The sequence below is a fragment of the Aquarana catesbeiana genome, linkage group LG03 (assembly GCF_042186555.1).
Source record: "Aquarana catesbeiana isolate 2022-GZ linkage group LG03, ASM4218655v1, whole genome shotgun sequence".
NCBI classification, from domain to species: Eukaryota; Metazoa; Chordata; class Amphibia; order Anura; family Ranidae; genus Aquarana; species Aquarana catesbeiana.
This window is the reverse complement of record NC_133326.1, coordinates 642111358-642129862: the sequence shown is the minus strand read 5'-3', so window position 1 is coordinate 642129862 and position 18505 is coordinate 642111358. Positions and strand designations below refer to the sequence as shown.

The following is an 18505-nucleotide window of genomic DNA, read 5'->3' as shown; positions in this document are numbered from 1 at the left end:
TTTTTACTTTAGCTGATCCTCTTCTGGCCGTTGCCATGATGAGTGTGGGCATATGAAGCCCAATCGCAACCTCTTCCTGGATAACCTGGAAAATGTAAAAAAAAAATCAGGGTTGAACTCTGCTTTAAGAGCATTTGAGCAGAGAAGTTAAAAGAGATGCATGGAACTTCTTTTTTTTTTATAAGAATCATACTTGCCTAGGTGGATGCTGCATCTGTCCCCTGGCACCTCTAACACCGAGAACAGAGCGATCAAACACCACCAATTGCTCGGTTCTCAGAGCTCCCTGAACAGAGAGCTGCTGACTGTCAGTCACAGCTCTCTGCTCTGCCCCCTCCTCGCTCACCGGAGCACTGGGCTGTGAAGGGGGTGGGAGCGGCCTGCTCAGGCTCTCATCCTGAGGGCTGAGCCGGGTGCTGTACCAGGCATGTGGACGGATCAAGACTGGACCAGCTCTGTAAAGTCAGCTGACAGAGGGCTACAGCCCTCTGTCAGCTGAAAATGGAGATCCATAGGAGAAGTACAGCCAAATGAATCCATAGAAGTACAGCCAAACAAACTTTGACTGTACTTCTCCTTTAAAGAATATTCCACTAATAGAGAAAATTGCCCAACACTACAGGCTAAGAACATTCAACCAAAAGAGTAAATTATATGAGGGAGACTTCTGCACTGTAAACTAAGGGGTTAATTTAACAACTTGTGGATTGCCCACCCACAATGTACTGCGGATGGGCAGCCCACACAGGCAAAGTGACGCATCCACATATCGCTGCCTGCTTCTGACACCCGCTGTGATTGTACACAGCAAGCATCCATCAGCAAGTCCCGCCCAATGATTCACGGCCTGGGACTGGCTGATCAGCTGTGTACAACAGCCTAGAGCTCTGTGCTGACAATCAACACAGAGCTCTGTACAGAGGGAGCGATCTCTCTGTTTCTTATCTCTGCAAAGCAGGGATAAGAAACAAAGAGATCTGTAGTAAAAAGCAGCACATATTACACACATTACACATTGTTAGTCACACATTTAACCTCTTGATTGCCCTAGATGTTAACCCCTTCCCAGCCAGTGTCATTAGTGCAGTGACAGTGAATAGTACTGTATTTGTGTCACTGGTGATGTCAGTGGCAGTTAGTCAGTTTCCCCCCAGCATCAGTTAGTGTCAGATTGCCCATGTGCAATGGTCCTATTGCCAATGTCATGGTCCTATTATACGTCGCTGATCATCAGCATTAGTAGTACATAAACAAAAAAAAATTCAGTATATTTGCCATAGTTTGTAAACACTATAACTATACCTTTCCCGCAAAAACATCAGGATACTCTTATTGAATTTTTTTTTATATATCAAAGATGTAGCAGAATACATTTTGGCCAAAATTTTTGAAGAAATTTTATTTTTTTATTAGATATGTTTTGTCACAGAAAGTTAAAAATATATATATTTTTTTCAAAAGTGTTGCTCTTTTTTTATGTATATCACAAAAATAAATAACCCAGATGTGCTCAAATGTCACCAAAAGAAAGCTCTATTTGTGTATTGCATGAAAGCGCAATTACCAGTTAAAACAGCGCAGTCCTGAAAAGGAAAAAATGGCCTGGTCATGAAGGGGGTAAAACCTTCCAGAGCTCAAGTGGTTGAATTGGAAAAACAAAAAAAAAACAAATGGCAGAACTGTTTATCCTGGGGAAACTGTATGTACCCTTGTTTTGTGTTAATGGAGGTCAAAACAATTACTATTAGGCAATTTTCTCTCCAATGTGCCTCTAAAGTCTGACCCCTGGCTATTCCTTGCCCTTTCTCTTTAACTAGCAATTTTCTTTCCATTCCGAATGTTTTTTATTTGTAAGAATAGAGTGAATCAGGAAAATACTACATTATGACAACTAGATGGAGCTGACGATCATGGTAAGTATTTAACTGTAATGAATGAGCTACTGCAGAGAGTGAACTGCTATACAGAATTGATTTAATGTTGCAAACTCTGTTGTTTGTCAAGTTTCCAGGACCCGCTGTCAGCTGAAAACAGGTCACAGGAGTACAGAACAAACTGCACTCCTGTGATTCACAGGAGAAGTACAGCCAAACAAGCTTTGGCTGTACTTTTCCTTTAAATATTCCAAAATATTTACATTTAACCACTTCAGATCCGCACTATAGCCGAATGACGGCTACAGCGCGGACCTACTTTGCCGGGAGGGCATCAATAGACATCCTCCCGCGCTCGAGCGGCCTGCGCGACCCCCCCCCCAGGGCGCATGCAGTGCGCTTTGTGATCAGCGAGTCTATGAGACTAGCTGGATCACAGATCAGAGTAAGGGGTCGATCCCAATCCCTTACCATGTGATCAGCTGTCAGCCAATGACAGCTGATCATGTGATGTAAATAGAGCCGGTAAAAAAAAAGCCAATCACCGGCGGCTGTCAGAGGCACATCGGTCCCGATCAAGGGGAGCAGCCGCCAGCTCATCTGTGCCCACCTGTGCCACCTGCTAGTGCCACCTACCAGTGCACAACAGTGTCCTGCCTACCAGTGCCCACCAGCGCCACCTACCAGTGCCCACACTGCCACCCATCAGTGCCCACAGTGCCACCTATCACCAATCAGTGCCTCATCAACAGTGCTGCCCTTCAGTGTCACCTACCAGCACCCACCAGTGTCACCTACCAGTGCCAGTCAGTGCCACCTATCAGTGCCCATCAGTGCCATCTATCAGTGGTACCTATCAGTAACACCTATCAGTGCCCACCAGTGCAGCCTATCAGTGCCCACCAGTGTCGCCTCATCAGAGCATATCAATGAAGGAGAAAAATTACCTGTTTGCAAAATTTTATAACAAACTATAAAACATGATTTTTTTTTCAAAATTTTCCGTATTTTTTGTTTGTTTAGCAAAAAATAAATACCTCAGTGGTGATTATATACCACTAAAAAAAGCTCTATTTGTGTGGAAAAAATTGATAAAAATTTAATTTGGGTACAGTGTTGTATGACCGCGCAATTGTCATTCAAAGAGTGACAGCGCTGGTCTGGGCAGGAGTGGGGTTTAAATGCCCAGTAAGCAAGTGGTTAATATTTCATACTCATACATTTTAATTTTTTTTTTTAGACCACCAATAAATACAGTTGTGTGAAAAAGTGTTGGCCCCCTTCCTGGTTTTTCATTGTTTTCATTGCACGTTTGTCACACTTTAATGTTTCAGATCATCAAACAAATTTAAATATTAATCAAAGATAACACAAGGGTCTGGTATGGATTTTGGGGGGGACCCCTACGCCATTTTGTTTTAAAATTTGGCGCAGGGTTCCCCTTAACCTCCATATAAGACCTGAAGGGCTTGGTATGAATTTTAGGGGGACCCCCACGCAATTTTTTTTTTCATTTTGGTTTGGGGTTCCCCTTACTATTCATACCAGACCCAAAGGGCCTGGTAATGGACCGGGGGGGATTCCATGCTCTTTTTTTCAAAGAGTTTTATCAATATTGCCGAGACCCGACAATTCATTACAGCCGCTATCAGTTTTAAGTGACAATTTTTCCTTCGGAAACGTCATTTTGCTGTGGTACTGTTCTAAACACGGGAAAAATGCGCCACTTTACAGGCATACTATAGACATCCCCTAGGCACAATATTTAAAGGAATATTTCATTTTTATTGTTTTACTTTAAGCATTAATAAAATCACTGCTCCTGAAAAAAAGCTTGTTTGGCTGTACTTTTCCTTTAAATATTCCAAAATATTTACATTTAACCACTTCAGATCCGCACTATAGCCGAATGACGGCTACAGCGCGGACCTACTTTGCCGGGAGGGCATCAATAGACATCCTCCCGCGCTCGAGCGGCCTGCGCGACCCCCCCCCCAGGGCGCATGCAGTGCGCTTTGTGATCAGCGAGTCTATGAGACTAGCTGGATCACAGATCAGAGTAAGGGGTCGATCCCAATCCCTTACCATGTGATCAGCTGTCAGCCAATGACAGCTGATCATGTGATGTAAATAGAGCCGGTAAAAAAAAAGCCAATCACCGGCGGCTGTCAGAGGCACATCGGTCCCGATCAAGGGGAGCAGCCGCCAGCTCATCTGTGCCCACCTGTGCCACCTGCTAGTGCCACCTACCAGTGCACAACAGTGTCCTGCCTACCAGTGCCCACCAGCGCCACCTACCAGTGCCCACACTGCCACCCATCAGTGCCCACAGTGCCACCTATCACCAATCAGTGCCTCATCAACAGTGCTGCCCTTCAGTGTCACCTACCAGCACCCACCAGTGTCACCTACCAGTGCCAGTCAGTGCCACCTATCAGTGCCCATCAGTGCCATCTATCAGTGGTACCTATCAGTAACACCTATCAGTGCCCACCAGTGCAGCCTATCAGTGCCCACCAGTGTCGCCTCATCAGAGCATATCAATGAAGGAGAAAAATTACCTGTTTGCAAAATTTTATAACAAACTATAAAACATGATTTTTTTTTCAAAATTTTCCGTATTTTTTGTTTGTTTAGCAAAAAATAAATACCTCAGTGGTGATTATATACCACTAAAAAAAGCTCTATTTGTGTGGAAAAAATTGATAAAAATTTAATTTGGGTACAGTGTTGTATGACCGCGCAATTGTCATTCAAAGAGTGACAGCGCTGGTCTGGGCAGGAGTGGGGTTTAAATGCCCAGTAAGCAAGTGGTTAATATTTCATACTCATACATTTTAATTTTTTTTTTTAGACCACCAATAAATACAGTTGTGTGAAAAAGTGTTGGCCCCCTTCCTGGTTTTTCATTGTTTTCATTGCACGTTTGTCACACTTTAATGTTTCAGATCATCAAACAAATTTAAATATTAATCAAAGATAACACAAGGGTCTGGTATGGATTTTGGGGGGGACCCCTACGCCATTTTGTTTTAAAATTTGGCGCAGGGTTCCCCTTAACCTCCATATAAGACCTGAAGGGCTTGGTATGAATTTTAGGGGGACCCCCACGCAATTTTTTTTTTCATTTTGGTTTGGGGTTCCCCTTACTATTCATACCAGACCCAAAGGGCCTGGTAATGGACCGGGGGGGATTCCATGCTCTTTTTTTCAAAGAGTTTTATCAATATTGCCGAGACCCGACAATTCATTACAGCCGCTATCAGTTTTAAGTGACAATTTTTCCTTCGGAAACGTCATTTTGCTGTGGTACTGTTCTAAACACGGGAAAAATGCGCCACTTTACAGGCATACTATAGACATCCCCTAGGCACAATATTTAAAGGAATATTTCATTTTTATTGTTTTACTTTAAGCATTAATAAAATCACTGCTCCTGAAAAAACAGCCGTTTAAAATAAAAAAAATTCATTGATCCATGTCCCCTGGGGCAGAACCCGGGTCCCCAAACACTTTTTATGACAATAACTTTCATATAAGCCTTTAAAATTAGCACTTTTGATTTTTCATGTTAGTGTCCTATATACTTTAACGGTGTTCCGGCGGCTTTCGAATTTGCCCTGAACACCGCATATTGTTCGGTGTTCGCAGAACATCCGAACAACCAAAGTTCGGCCCGAACTTATGCTCGAGCCGAACCGTTCGCCCATCCCTACTTACTAGTTCTTAGATGTGGTGACTATATTAGTTTTCTATTTTCAGGCTTTTTATTTTCATCTGGTGAGTAACGCATTTCCAGTCCCAGGGTGACAACGCTCATTCACTGCACTGTATCTATGAAGAAGAAGCATTTTTGACCCTAGGATAGGACTACAGAACTCCATCCCCTTTTCTCCTCTGTTTGAGTTTACTACAACACATGAAAATGTCTTTTTATTTTATTGTGTGCACCAGACAGGGCAAAACATATCCAGCAATGGAATATTGTACAGTAAGAATAGGCTGTTACACATAAGAAAGTAGCAACATCTATTAGGAACATAGCGAATAGGATGATGTCAATATAGCAACAACTCCCCTACATTAAACTGAATTAAGATGCAACAGTGTAAAACACTAATATCGCCCCGAATCAGGTGTACACAAACAAATTTTCCAATATGATGAAGAAAACATTACATCTCAGAAGTAGGAAGACAAGAAGGCAAGAAGAGTAAGCAGTAAAAGAACCAGAGCAGGCTCAATAGAGACAGATGGAAAATGAGAATGAAGACTTAGGGGAGGGGATCGGAGGGGGAGGAGTTGAGAAAAAAGAAGGGGGGTATTGGTAAAGCAAATGGTTAAGGACACATGCACAGTTACAGTTGTTCCACTGAGGGCGCCACAAAGTTGTTATAATCTGATGTTCCATCTGGTTAATTTCATTCACCACAGCTATCCACTGACCGATTGAAGGTGGTTCTGAGCATTTCCATTTTTGCGGTATACATATTTTACGGCATTAAGAAGGTGGCTCAAGGGGTACTTCTTATACTGACGCCTCGAAATCGGAGTAAGTTGAAGTAAGCACTGCACTCGATCATCTGCAAGTGAAATGTCAGTCAGTCTAAAAACCAGTTGCCGAATAGCATCCCAGAAGGGGCAGACAAGGGAGCATGTCCAAAATATGTGTAGTAGTGAACCGTCAGGTTGTTGACATCTCCAGCAGGTGGAAGGAACTAAAGAGTAAATCTTATGTAAGAGCGTGGGTACTCTATACCAGCGGATAAGGACCTTAAAACCCACCTCCTGGAACCTACTCGCAATTGAGGAGCAGTGTGCAAAATACAAAATATGTTCTTTTGGGAAGGTCCGACTCAGGTCGCTTTCCCACTTCCGTAGATAGGGAGGTCGTCCTGGGGTTCAATCAGCATCACATACATTAATGACAGGCGATGACGGAGAAGAGCAGGATCTAGGTAGAGCCTCTCAAAAGCAGACACAGAGTAACTTAGAGGAGGGCACAAAATGCAAGGAGATGAGAAAGTGTCTAATCTGTGTTGCTCGCCACCTGTCTAGAGGGGGCGACAGCATTGCTTGAATTTCCTCAATAGTGCACCATCGACCCTCAAGAAGAAAATCTTGGAATCTTTACCTGTTGATCAGGAGAAATTCCCTAAACCTCCTCCCCAACAGACTGCAAGGAAACTCCTGGGCACCAATAACTGGTGACAAAGGTGAGGGGGTGTGAGGGACCGTTGTGATGCAACCCGTCTTAGCTACTACTGACAAAGGGTGGGATTTCAGGGTCACCGGCAGGGGAGAAGTCTGCCACAACAAAGTTGGAAGTGGAAAGAGTGACAGGGCCTGTTCCACCCCTACCCACTCCTTCTCTGAAAAATGCTTGGTCCAGTCTTGGGCTTTGGTTAAATGGAACATGTAGTAATATTTAAACGGGTCAGGGAACCCTATGCCCCCCTGGTCTTTTGGTAAGATCAGGATACACGAAAATGTCTTTATTGCATTTCATTTGTATACCTTAAAAATGAATAATCACCCTGAATATGTTTTATAGAATAGTTTATTCCATGTAGAGGCTTATTGACTGAGAACAATGTTATTGGGTATAAAGAGATGGGGTTTTTTTTCATGGTTTATTGGAAATGTTTGTGATGATGTGAAGATCTTTTAATACAAATAATAAAATAGAATTGTGGAGATCATTGTGGCCAAGATGGTGGCTGTTACAGGCTCTTGTCGCTCTCCTCTGTTGCCCTTTGATTCTGTAATTGAAAGGAGAAAGAAAGTGAAATGTCAGGTCATTCAACATATGCTATATTCCCTAAGGGCGAATCAACAGCTGTGCATTAGCGTGTGAAGAAAGGCACCTTTTTCCACACAATATCACAACATAAGGCACACTTATACTGTAAATGCAGTTCAGTTTGTCACTAATAATGTTTGTTAACCTAACATTTCATATTCCTGAAATGTGTATGTTGTACCATGTACATGTGTTAAAAAGAATGCTGTTCTCTTCTGCATCGCTTCATTTGTGCGAAATACCTGGTTATCTAGCCAATCCTCCTGCTTTACTATCGCAAACTGACCATGCTGGGCATGAGAGCATATCAATCCCAATGTAGTCAGTTTTCTGGTTGTGTTGGGAGCTCAGCCTGCCTGTCCTCTAATGGCCAAGACTTGAGCTGACACGCCCCCCTAAACAGCTCTTTGTTGGGAAGATCAGTGTATTGCTGTTTCTCTGCCTTGCTGACATACATATACCCCAGTTGAAGTCCTCGCGGACGAAACGCATCGGGTCTGATATGCCTGTCTTGCCACGATTGAATTAAGCGCTTATTTTATTCACTTTGTACCTGGTCTCTATTTTTGTCTCTATGAGCCAGAGTGCTTTTTATTGCAAAACTTTTCATTAAAGTCTTTGAAAGCTGATTCACAATATGTGGAAGTTTTCTTTTTAATCCTTCCACCTGAGGGCCTGCATCCCCTTCATGAAGATTGATTGTTGAATTGCGATACAGTCCCATACTATGAAGTTTGGAAGCTAGTGAGATTGGAGGAGGCCGATCGGTGAGTGTTTCCACCGTTTTTCCATCTGCTGTGGACACAGTGCTCCATCCATCACTTCCTGTTCTTCCGTAAGCCTGTTTGACTCTCAAGCCGCTGGCTAGTGAGTCCACCGATTCTGGTAAGGGTATTTTCACCTGTCCTTATCTACATCACAAGTCTGGTCACCATACTACACTGAAGCCATTCCCGGATATGGGGGACCCATACAACAAGTTTTAGTGGAAGTCATACTGGCCAATTCTTTAGATACACGTCTTAAGAACTTTCTATGGACTTTCACTTTACTTTTAAGCATATTTTTAATTTTTAATTTTAAATTTTGATTGTAACACTACTGGCACAAATGTTTTTCATTCTTTTTGAGTCGCACATATTGACTCATAGTTTATGCATTATCGGGTTTTTTGTTATGTGTAATTAGATATTTAACACATGAGATCACCCCACAGATATATAGATCCTATCACGAACGTTTTACATATTTGTTTATTTTTTTGAGTCGTACACATTGACTCATAGTTCATGTATTATTGGGCTTCTTTTTATGTATAATTAGACATTCAACACATGTGATCACCTCACAGATATACAGATCTTATTATAATATATAAGATCTCATACACAATCTGTAGAAGTCCTGTTTCACTAAACACTTTATTGTGCAAAAATTGACCTCCAGAATGATATTTTGGTGGGTCTTGCCCAATAATGAACATTATGTTGTTTTAGCGCCACACTTTATTAGAGTTACGGTATTTGTTCACAATTTGTCTGATTGTTGTGTCGGCTGCTTTGTACACTTTGGTTGGCGCAGTATTATTATTTTTGGATACAACACCCCCCACCACCACCACCACCACCGCAGTCTCCACCCCAGCTTTCTAAGCCTTGTACACAGCTGAAAGGTATTTATAATGATAGATATATATATCTATATCTATATATAGATATATCTATATCTATATATAGATATAGATATATCTATATCTATATATAGATATAAATGTTTTGCCTTACATTTCTATTTTAAACTGATTAGGTTGCTTTAACAGGTAAGGGGTCTGAATTCTGAAAGACAACTCAACTCAGGGGTTGTAGTAGGTGCAGTTATAGTTAGGGGTTGTAGTAGGTTCAGTGGTTCAGTTATAGTTAGGGGTTGTAGTAGGTGCAGTTATAGTTAGGGGTTGTAGTAGGTGCAGTTATAATTAGGGGTTGTAGTAGGTGCAGTTATAATTAGGGGTTGTAGTAGGTGCAGTTAGAGTTGGGGGCTGCAGTAGGGTGCAGTTATAATTAGGGGTTGTAGTAGGTGCAGTTATAATTAGGGGTTGTAGTAGGTGCAGTTAGAGTTGGCGCTTGTACTGCAGACATCTGTAATGAGACTAAGGTCCATGTCAGAGTAGTGTTCCTCTCACTGATGGTACCGAGCTCACTAAACAGAACATTAGCTTTGTACTTCCTTTCCCACTAGCCAAAACATTGTGGAATCTCCATCGCCAATGCCGAAGTGAAAAGACACACTCTAGTGGTTTATTTCCTGTCCCATGACATGTCTCTGGTGAATTGCCACCAGCAACAGGTAGTAAAAAAAATTGCACCACAACTGCAAGCCGAGTGTTTGGCTTGCATTTGGGGTGCGCTCCCGAGTGCAGGCTGAGTCAAAATGGCACAGCCATGGCATGTGTAGGCTGTAATCTTAGCATTTAGGTGGGCGGCTGTTTTCCCCACCCCCTGGTCGCTGGTGAGAAAGAGCCCTTTATGTAAAAAATATAAATGGATATTAATATTTATAAGTAAAAATACTATAGTTGATCCAGAGACTATCCGGTTGCTTTTGGGGATCAGGAAGGATTTTTTTTTTGTTGATGCAGATTGGACCATGCTTTATGATGGGTTTTTGCCTTTACAGGCGGTCCCCGGGTTACAAACATGATAGGGTACTGTATGTAGGTTTGTTCTTAAGTTGAATGTGTTTGGAAGTCTGAACATACATGCATCTTTTTAATTGTAGCTCCAGCCAAAAATATAATTTTTAAGGATTTACACACCTGTAATGCCCCGTACATGCGGTCGGACTTGCCAACAGGATAACCTCTGCTGGCATTTCCGACGGAAAGATTTAGAACATGTTCTCTATCTAAGTCCATCGGACATGCCGACAGAAAAAGTCAGATGGGGCATAAACACGGTCGGAATATCCGACCAAAAGCTCCCATCGGACTTTTTCTGTCGGAAATTCCGACTGCGCGTATGCAACATAACATTTGTTTTGCTGTCTGTGTCCCTGTTCAGAAGATTTCGGCTGACTGCCGATTTTCCGATCGTTAGTACGGTGCTTTCGACAGCCGATTTGGCTTTTTCATCAGACAAAAGCTGGAAGTGCAGACTATAAATTTTTGTCGGATGTTAACTCAACGTCCAAATTTTCATTTCATCAGTACGGTTTTCGTACGGAAAAAAATTGTAAGAGCGAGACTACGCATGCTCAGAAACAAAAGAATACATACAAAACTATTCAACACATTACGTCACTTCAGACGTTGTATTCTGTTTTCGTATTGTGAGACTAGCATGCCACAAAAAAAGGGACGTTCAGTCGTCCGAAAATCTAAGCGTGTATACGAGGCTTTACAGGAGTGAATTTTCCTTCCTAGGAGATTTCTTCTCACTTCCTGTTGTCTCCCTCCATTTGTAAGTAAAAAAATTGAATGGTCGGCAATTGTGTTCACATAGATATAATGCCACATCCAGAAAATGTAAATTTAAAAAAAAAAAAAAAAAAAAAAAAAAAAAAGCATGGGCACCCCTAAACTGACTTTTTAGGCATTGATAGCTATAAAAAAAAAAAAAAAAGTATAATGCCCTGTACGCACGGTCGGATTTTCTGACGAAAAATGTGTGATAGGACCTTGTGTTTTACGTCACCGCGTTCAGAACGATCGGATTTTCGGACAACTTTGTGTGACCGTGTGTATGCAAGACAAGTTTGAGCCAATATCCGTCGGAAAAAATCCTAGGATTTTGTTGTCGGAATGTCCGATCAATGTCCGACTGTGTGTACGGGGCATTAGAGAATGTTTACAGTATTACAAAATATTTATTGGACAAAACACTTGCATAGTCATTTAGGAGAATTGGTTGGAATGTATACAAAACTGTGTAGAGAACACCAATGTAACAGCACACGGTCAAAAGTGATCCTTAAGCCCACGTGTTTCAATTAAATTCTTTCCTCAGGAGTCATTTGTAAGTCGGATGTTTGTAACTAGGGGACCGCCTGTATTTGGATCAACTAAGGATTCAGGGTTTTGTAATATGAGATGTTTTTATATTTATTTTTTCATTTTCGGTTAATATCGATGGCTGAATGCCTTTGGTTAACATAACTATTTAACTATAAATTTCATCTACATCCTACCCAGGACCTGTCCTAGGAATTCTTTGTGAGATCATCTTAAAACAGACAGCTCTAAGGCCCCATACACACTATTAGATTTTCTGCAGATTTTTGTCTTCAGATTTACCAAAGCCATATAATATGTGGTCAAACCTTAAAGCTACTTTCACTCTGAGGTGCTTTACAGGCGCTATAGCGCTAAAAATAGCACCTGCATAGTGTCTGTAAAGAGCCTCTCCTGTCTCTCCAGTGTGAAAGCCCGAGGGCTTTCACACTGGAGCAGTGTGCTTGCAGGACGGTCAAAAAAGTCCTGCAAGCCGCATCTTTGCAGCGCTGTAGGAGCGATGTATACAGCGCTCCTAAAGCACCTCTACCCATTGAAAATAATGGGCAGCGCCGGCAAAGCGTTGCTGCAGCGCCTCTTTGCAGGCGGTTTTAACCCTGTTCCGCTAGCGGCCAAATAGCGCTGCTGAAACGACGGTAAAGCGCCCTTAAAAATAGCGTTGCTTTACCGCCGACGCCTCGGTGTGAAAGCACGCTAATGCCGCGTACACACGGTCGGATTTTCCTGCGGGAAATGTTCGATGGGAGCTTGTCAGAAATTTCGACTGTGTGTAGGCTCCATCCGACATTTTTCGGCGGAATTTCCGACAAACAAAATTTGAGATCTGGATCTCAAATTTTCTGACAACAAAATCCGTTGTCGGAAATTCGGATCGTGTGTACACAATTCCGACGCACAAAATTCCACGCACACCATATCAAGCAGAAGAGCCGCACTGGCTATTGAACTTCATTTTTCTCAGCTCGTCGTACGTGTTGTACGTCACCGCGTTCTTGACGTTCGGAATTTCCGACAAGAATTGTGTGACCGTGTGTATGCAAGACAAGTTTGAGCCAACATCCGAAGGAAAAAAAAAAAACATGGATTTTGTTGTCGGAAAAGCCTATCGTGTGTACGGGGCATAAGAGTTTCAGTTTGTATCCAATCAGGCAGGCCTTTCCACTATATGGTTTTGGTAAATCTGAAGACAAAAATCTGCAGAAAATCTAATAGTGTGTATTGGGTCTTAAGAGTCTCCCAGTGCAAGGTTTTATTTTGACAGACAGTAGACAAACAAATGGAAATGAAATGGAAAGTGGATTGTGCCTTTAAAGCCCAACTGAACCTTTAGTTTAAACCAGCTAAATACATTCCAGGTGCATCAAAGCCATGGCCTGAGTAGAAAAGCCTTTTCCCTGCCAGCAGCTGAAGAGTGGCTTCCTTTCTCTCTGTGCAGAAGCAGCGGTCAGGCCTATATCTCTTCAATCAACAGAACTTATACTCCCACTGATTGGAGAGCTCTGGCTCTGACTCACTAGAGGGTGTGTCAGACCTCTGAAGAGAGTTCACTGCTTCTACAAAGGGTGCTGCTCTGCAGCATGCTGGCAGGGGACAGGCTTTTCTATTGAGGCTGTGGCTGTTTTTAACTACTTCCGGACCGCCCGCCGTCGTTGTACGTCGGCTATTTGAAGTGGAATACCGTTGTTATGGCAGCAGATAGCTGCAATAACCCCAGTATCCTTTCCACGGTGGATGGTCCTCTTTCAGATAAAAGTGGTCTCCGCAGCGGATTCACCGCGAGATAACTTTTATCGGCAGAGGGAGAGGTGCCCCCCCTCCCACCACACTCAAGTCGTCTCCGCCACTTACCGGAGCCGTCGGTAGTGGTGGAGACAATCGCGTCCTTTCCCCTGTGAGGCTGAATGCCAAGTGAGGGAAAGATGGCCCCCACTCGGCTCCATACCATTGGATGACGGAAGCAACGTCAAACACCACTTCCGCCCAATGGTCTTAAAGGAGAAATATATATATATTTTTTTTTTTATTGCATGTCTTTTTGACCCCAGATCTCACATTCTAGAGGTCCTGTCATTCTTTTTTTTCTATTACAAGGGATGTTTACAATCCTTGTATAAGGAATAAAAGTGACCCCAATTTTTTTTTTTAAAAGGACAGTGTAAAAATAAAGAATAAAAAGTAAAATAAATAAGAAAAAAAAAAAGTAAAGGGCCCGTCCTGCAGAGCTCGCGTGCAGAAGCAAAAGCATACGTTAGTCGTGCCCCCATATGAAAATGGTGTTCAAACCACACATGTGAGCTATCACCGCGATCCTTAGAGCGAGAGTAATAATTCTAGTACTAGACCTCCTCTGTAACCCAAAACTGGTAACCTGTAGAAATTGTTAAACGTTGCCTATCGAGATTTTTAAGGGTCAAAGTTTGTCGCCATTCCACGAGCGGGCTTTTAAAGCATGACATGTTGAGCATCAATTTATTCGGTGTAACATTATCTTTCACAATATAAAAAAAAATTGGGCTAACTTTACTGTTGTCCTATTTTTTAATTAAAAATAGGTGTATTTTCTCCCCAAAAAATTGTGCTTGTAAGACCGCTGCGCAAATACAGTGTTACACAAAGTATTGCAACAACCGCCATTTTATTCTCTAGGGTGTCTGGAAAAAAAAATATAAATATATACACATTAATACACATTATATATATATATATATATATATATATATATATATATATAAAATGTTTGGGGGTTCTAAGTAATTTTCTAGCAACAAAAAATTATTAAACGGAGCTTGAAAAATAGGCCCAGTCCTATACTAAAGAAAAAAAACTGTAAGACTTTGCACACCTTTTGTTTTTAATCATCAGCAATGTTTTTAGCTAATTTTAGCGGTAAGTTTAATTGGGCTTTAAGTTTATGAAGTTACAAACATGACATGGACATAAATACCTTTTACTACGATTTTCTGTGTCATTGTGGCCGAGCCGTGTTTGTTTTCTGCTTTGCACTTATAATTGCCATCATGGGTTTTCTTTGCACTCCAGATGTTAATGACGCTGTAATCAGTGTTCTGCACATCAGTTGGGGTCTCCCAGCTGAAGTTAGGTGGGGGCACGCCTTCTGCTATACATATCAGAGTCACATTGGCCCCTTCTGCTACAGACGTTGATGGTTGCACTTTGATTTGAACTATTTTGGGTTTTACTGGAAGCAAGCAATGCATAATATAATGTTAAGACTGGACTAAAACCACAATGTTTAAAATGCAAACAGCTTAACATGCAATTGAAACTTGTATATAGAATTTCCTTTACCTGTCAAAAAATAAGGGGGCAGCACAGTGGTGTAGTGGTTAGCACTTTCACCTAGTAGCAATAGGGTCACTGGTTCAAATCCCAACCACAACACCATCTGCCTGGAGTTTGCATGTTCTCCCTGTGCCTGTGTGGGTTTCCTCTGGGTACTCTGGTTTCCTTCCACATTCCAAAGACATGTTGGTAGGTTAATCAGATCCTGTCTATAAATTGGCCCTAGTATGTGTTTGTAAGTTTGTTGAAACCCTGTGGGATAAACAACCACGCTATATCAACATCCACTCAGAAGAAAAACCATCTGGCCTTCAGGAAGAAGCTGAAGACCCAGAACGATTTTGAATTTTAAGGGAAAACTATTGGCTAATCAGTGTTTATAAGCATATATGCCTGAAGTGGTTCTTTAAAGTGGACCTTCGCCTTAATTAGCTTAAATTTTGCCCTGCTTCCTCTTCCCAATGTTTTTTATCTTTAGATATTCATTTTATTATTATTTATTTAGTTTGATGGATTTTTTTTCTCCCCTGAGCGTCCACCCTCCTCGGATCCAAGCAGAGACCTGCGACCAGGGCCGGGACAAGGGGTGGGCAGGAGGGGCGGCTATTCTGGGCACTGTGGTATCATGTGGGGGGGGGGGGGATTTGTGTTGGGAGAGGGAAGTTGGAGGGTGGCAAAGGAAAGAATAGGAGGAGAAATTAGGAGGGGTGCTAGGAATGATGATTGGGGGGGGATTTGTTTTGGGAGGGGGAATGGGGGGAGAGGATTTGAGCTCGGAGGGGTCATTTGAGGGGTAGAGGATATGTGCTGGGAGAGGTGATTATTTTTTTTTTTTGGGGGGGGGGGGGGGGGGGAATGTGTGCTCTGGGATTTTGGTGAGAATTTAGCTTGGGGAGGGTGGGGGGGCAGATTTGTACTGGGAGGTAGGGGAAATTAGGCTTAGGGGGTAAGCATGCAGATTAATCCAATTTAATTTCATTTTAATCCTCTTTGGGGAATGGGGTGCAGTTTGGTATGTTTGCCCTGGGCTCTAGAGGATCTTGTCCCGGCACTGCCTGCGGCACATCTGCCTAGTGTAGGTAGGTATCCCTACACGTGTGCAAAGATAGGTTGCTATGGAGCTACCATGGTTGTGGATGAGTGGAGAATTCCCTGCACATACACAGAAGTGGCGAAGAGCTCTGCCAGGACCTGTAGGCCGGAGGTAAGGCTGGAGGGGATGGACTGAAGTTCTTCTCTAACCACTAGATGCCTGCAATCTGTATTCTAACATTCTAAAAAATACTGAGAACTAAGAACAAACACTCATTCTGACAGATGCAGATCTCAGACTAACTGGAAACCAATCAGCTGGTTCTCGATTATTTGATCACTATGACAGCCAATCATGGTGATCATATGCAGGCTGGAGAGGTTTGCTTATCTTCTCCAGCCTGCAGATGGCACTGGTCTTCTCTCTGTGCACAAAGAAAAAATATATACTACCGTGTCTAACAAAAATGTTAAAAAGTTTAGTTAAAAACTGTATCGCATTTTTTTCACATTTAGTTCATTTCTCAGCATAAAAGAAACTTCTCTGTAGTCATATGCGTAAAAGGAAAGTTCTTATTGGCTGCTAAGGCTTACTAAGCCCTCAGTGACCGCTGTACTAGTTGCTAAGAACTTTTACGTTAATCTAGCGTCATTGTATGTTTATTAACAATTTTAACAAAATTTCCATTTACCTGCTAGCAAGAGATGTCCACTTTGTGTGTCACTGCCGTGTTCATTCTGAGACTTACAGGTATACGATCCCATGTGTCTCTTAGTGACCCCCCATATTTTGACAGTACGTTTGTCCTCAGACATCTGCACATTAGATACTGGAATGCTCCAACTCAAGACAGGAGGGGGGGATCCGCTAGCTTCACAGGTTAATGTTACATTGGTGCCTTCAAGCACCAGTGTGGATGGCTCAATGTCAAAATGTGATATCTTAGGCTTTACTGGGGAAAAAACATTTTATACAAACATGTTCAGTTATTCATTCATTTAAAGTAGAGCATCATCTTTCTAAAAAAAATTAAAACTGTAGGGCAAGACAGTAAAAGTAATATAAAAGCAAATAATATCATTTGTTTTGCTTCAGTATGCAGCATGGAGTTTAGATGTAACCTTTGAGCATAGTAATACATATTCAAATATTACTTGTTGCCATTGTGTCTACAGTTGGCTGTAGTTGTTAGTGAACCCTTGTGTAGACACACCATACTATGTACTGTACCTATACTTTCCCCATGGCAATAAGCAAAATCTCCTAGCGCTGCTCCACTCACTAAGGGAGTACTAGCTAAATCAGCCTTTCCTTTGGCAACCTCTTGCCTCTGTAGTTCTGGCAATAACTCATAATTTGGAATTTTCCATTCTCAGTGATAATTATCACCAGGACCAGGGGTCAAGTCCTGAGAAAAAGTGTGGGAACTCACCCAAGATTCCCCCACCTCACAAATAAAAAAAGTGTGTGAGTGTGTGTGTGTGTGTGTGTGTGTGTGTGTGTGTGTGTGTGTGTGTGTGTGTGTGTATATATATATATATATATATATATATATTTATATATTAGGGGAGGCCAAAAAGTTCTTATCCTCATCATGATCTAGATGTGTTAGGGATCTGGAATTTTGCAGGTTTATAGGTGGATATCTTAGTAATATGCATGCCAATTTTTGTTTTTGTAGGTCGTTGTGAATTATAGTTAGAGCCAAGAGAAATGGAGTAGGTGTCATGCCGGACAAAGTTAAATACCGAACCGTGATTAGGTTTCTCCATTTTCAAGGGAAATCTGCCCAAATAATCCATGAAGAGATGTCAGCTGTGTATGGACCATGGAAGAAAGCTGGGTAGATCTATATCATCCTGAGACTAAAGAAATTAATAAAACATGGAAACATGCTTCATCACCCACCCCCAAAAAGGCTAAGGTGCAACATTCATCCATTAATCACGACTCAGTATTCAAGTTTGTCTGGCATGACACCTACTACATTTCTGTTGGTTCTAACTATAATTCACCACAACCTACAAAAGCATGCATATTACCAAGATATCCACCAATAAACCTGCAAAATTTCCTAGCACATCTAGGCCAAGGTGAGGTTAAAAACTTATTTGCCTCCCATCGTATATATAATACATACTCTTTTTTTAACAAGACAGTGCAACATTTATTGTAAAGTGCCAGTTTACGTGGACACCTCCAAAAAAAAAACAAATAAATATAGTTCCATCTCCTCCATCTCACATGCTCCTCCTCCTCCTCCAGTCCCATCTCCTCCCTCCCATGTGCTTATTCTCCTCCAGTCTCATCTCCTCCTCCTCCAGTCACATCTCCTCCATCCCACATCCTCCTCTTCCTCTAGTCCCATCCCCTCCATCCTAAATCCTCCTCCTCCTCCAGACACATTTCCTTCTCCTCCTCCAGTCCCGTCTCCTCCATCCCATGTCCTCCTCCTCCAGTCCCTTCTCCTCCATCCTGGGACTCCG

At 42.1% G+C, this 18505-nt stretch overlaps 1 protein-coding gene across 1 annotated transcript in view; it reads right to left on the bottom strand.

The window, feature by feature from the left end:
- Window positions 1-7416: 7416 nt before the first annotated feature.
- Window positions 7417-18505, bottom strand: part of LOC141133284 (intercellular adhesion molecule 5-like) — an 82046-nt gene continuing 70957 nt past the window's right edge. Inside the window, exons 5-7 of the mRNA XM_073622558.1 lie at window positions 16711-16971; window positions 14628-14882; window positions 7417-7636 (exon numbers count right to left, since the gene is read on the bottom strand). Of these exons, the coding sequence (XP_073478659.1) occupies window positions 7542-7636; window positions 14628-14882; window positions 16711-16971 (611 nt within the window). The 3' untranslated portion in view covers window positions 7417-7541. The remainder of the gene's footprint in view (window positions 7637-14627; window positions 14883-16710; window positions 16972-18505) is intronic.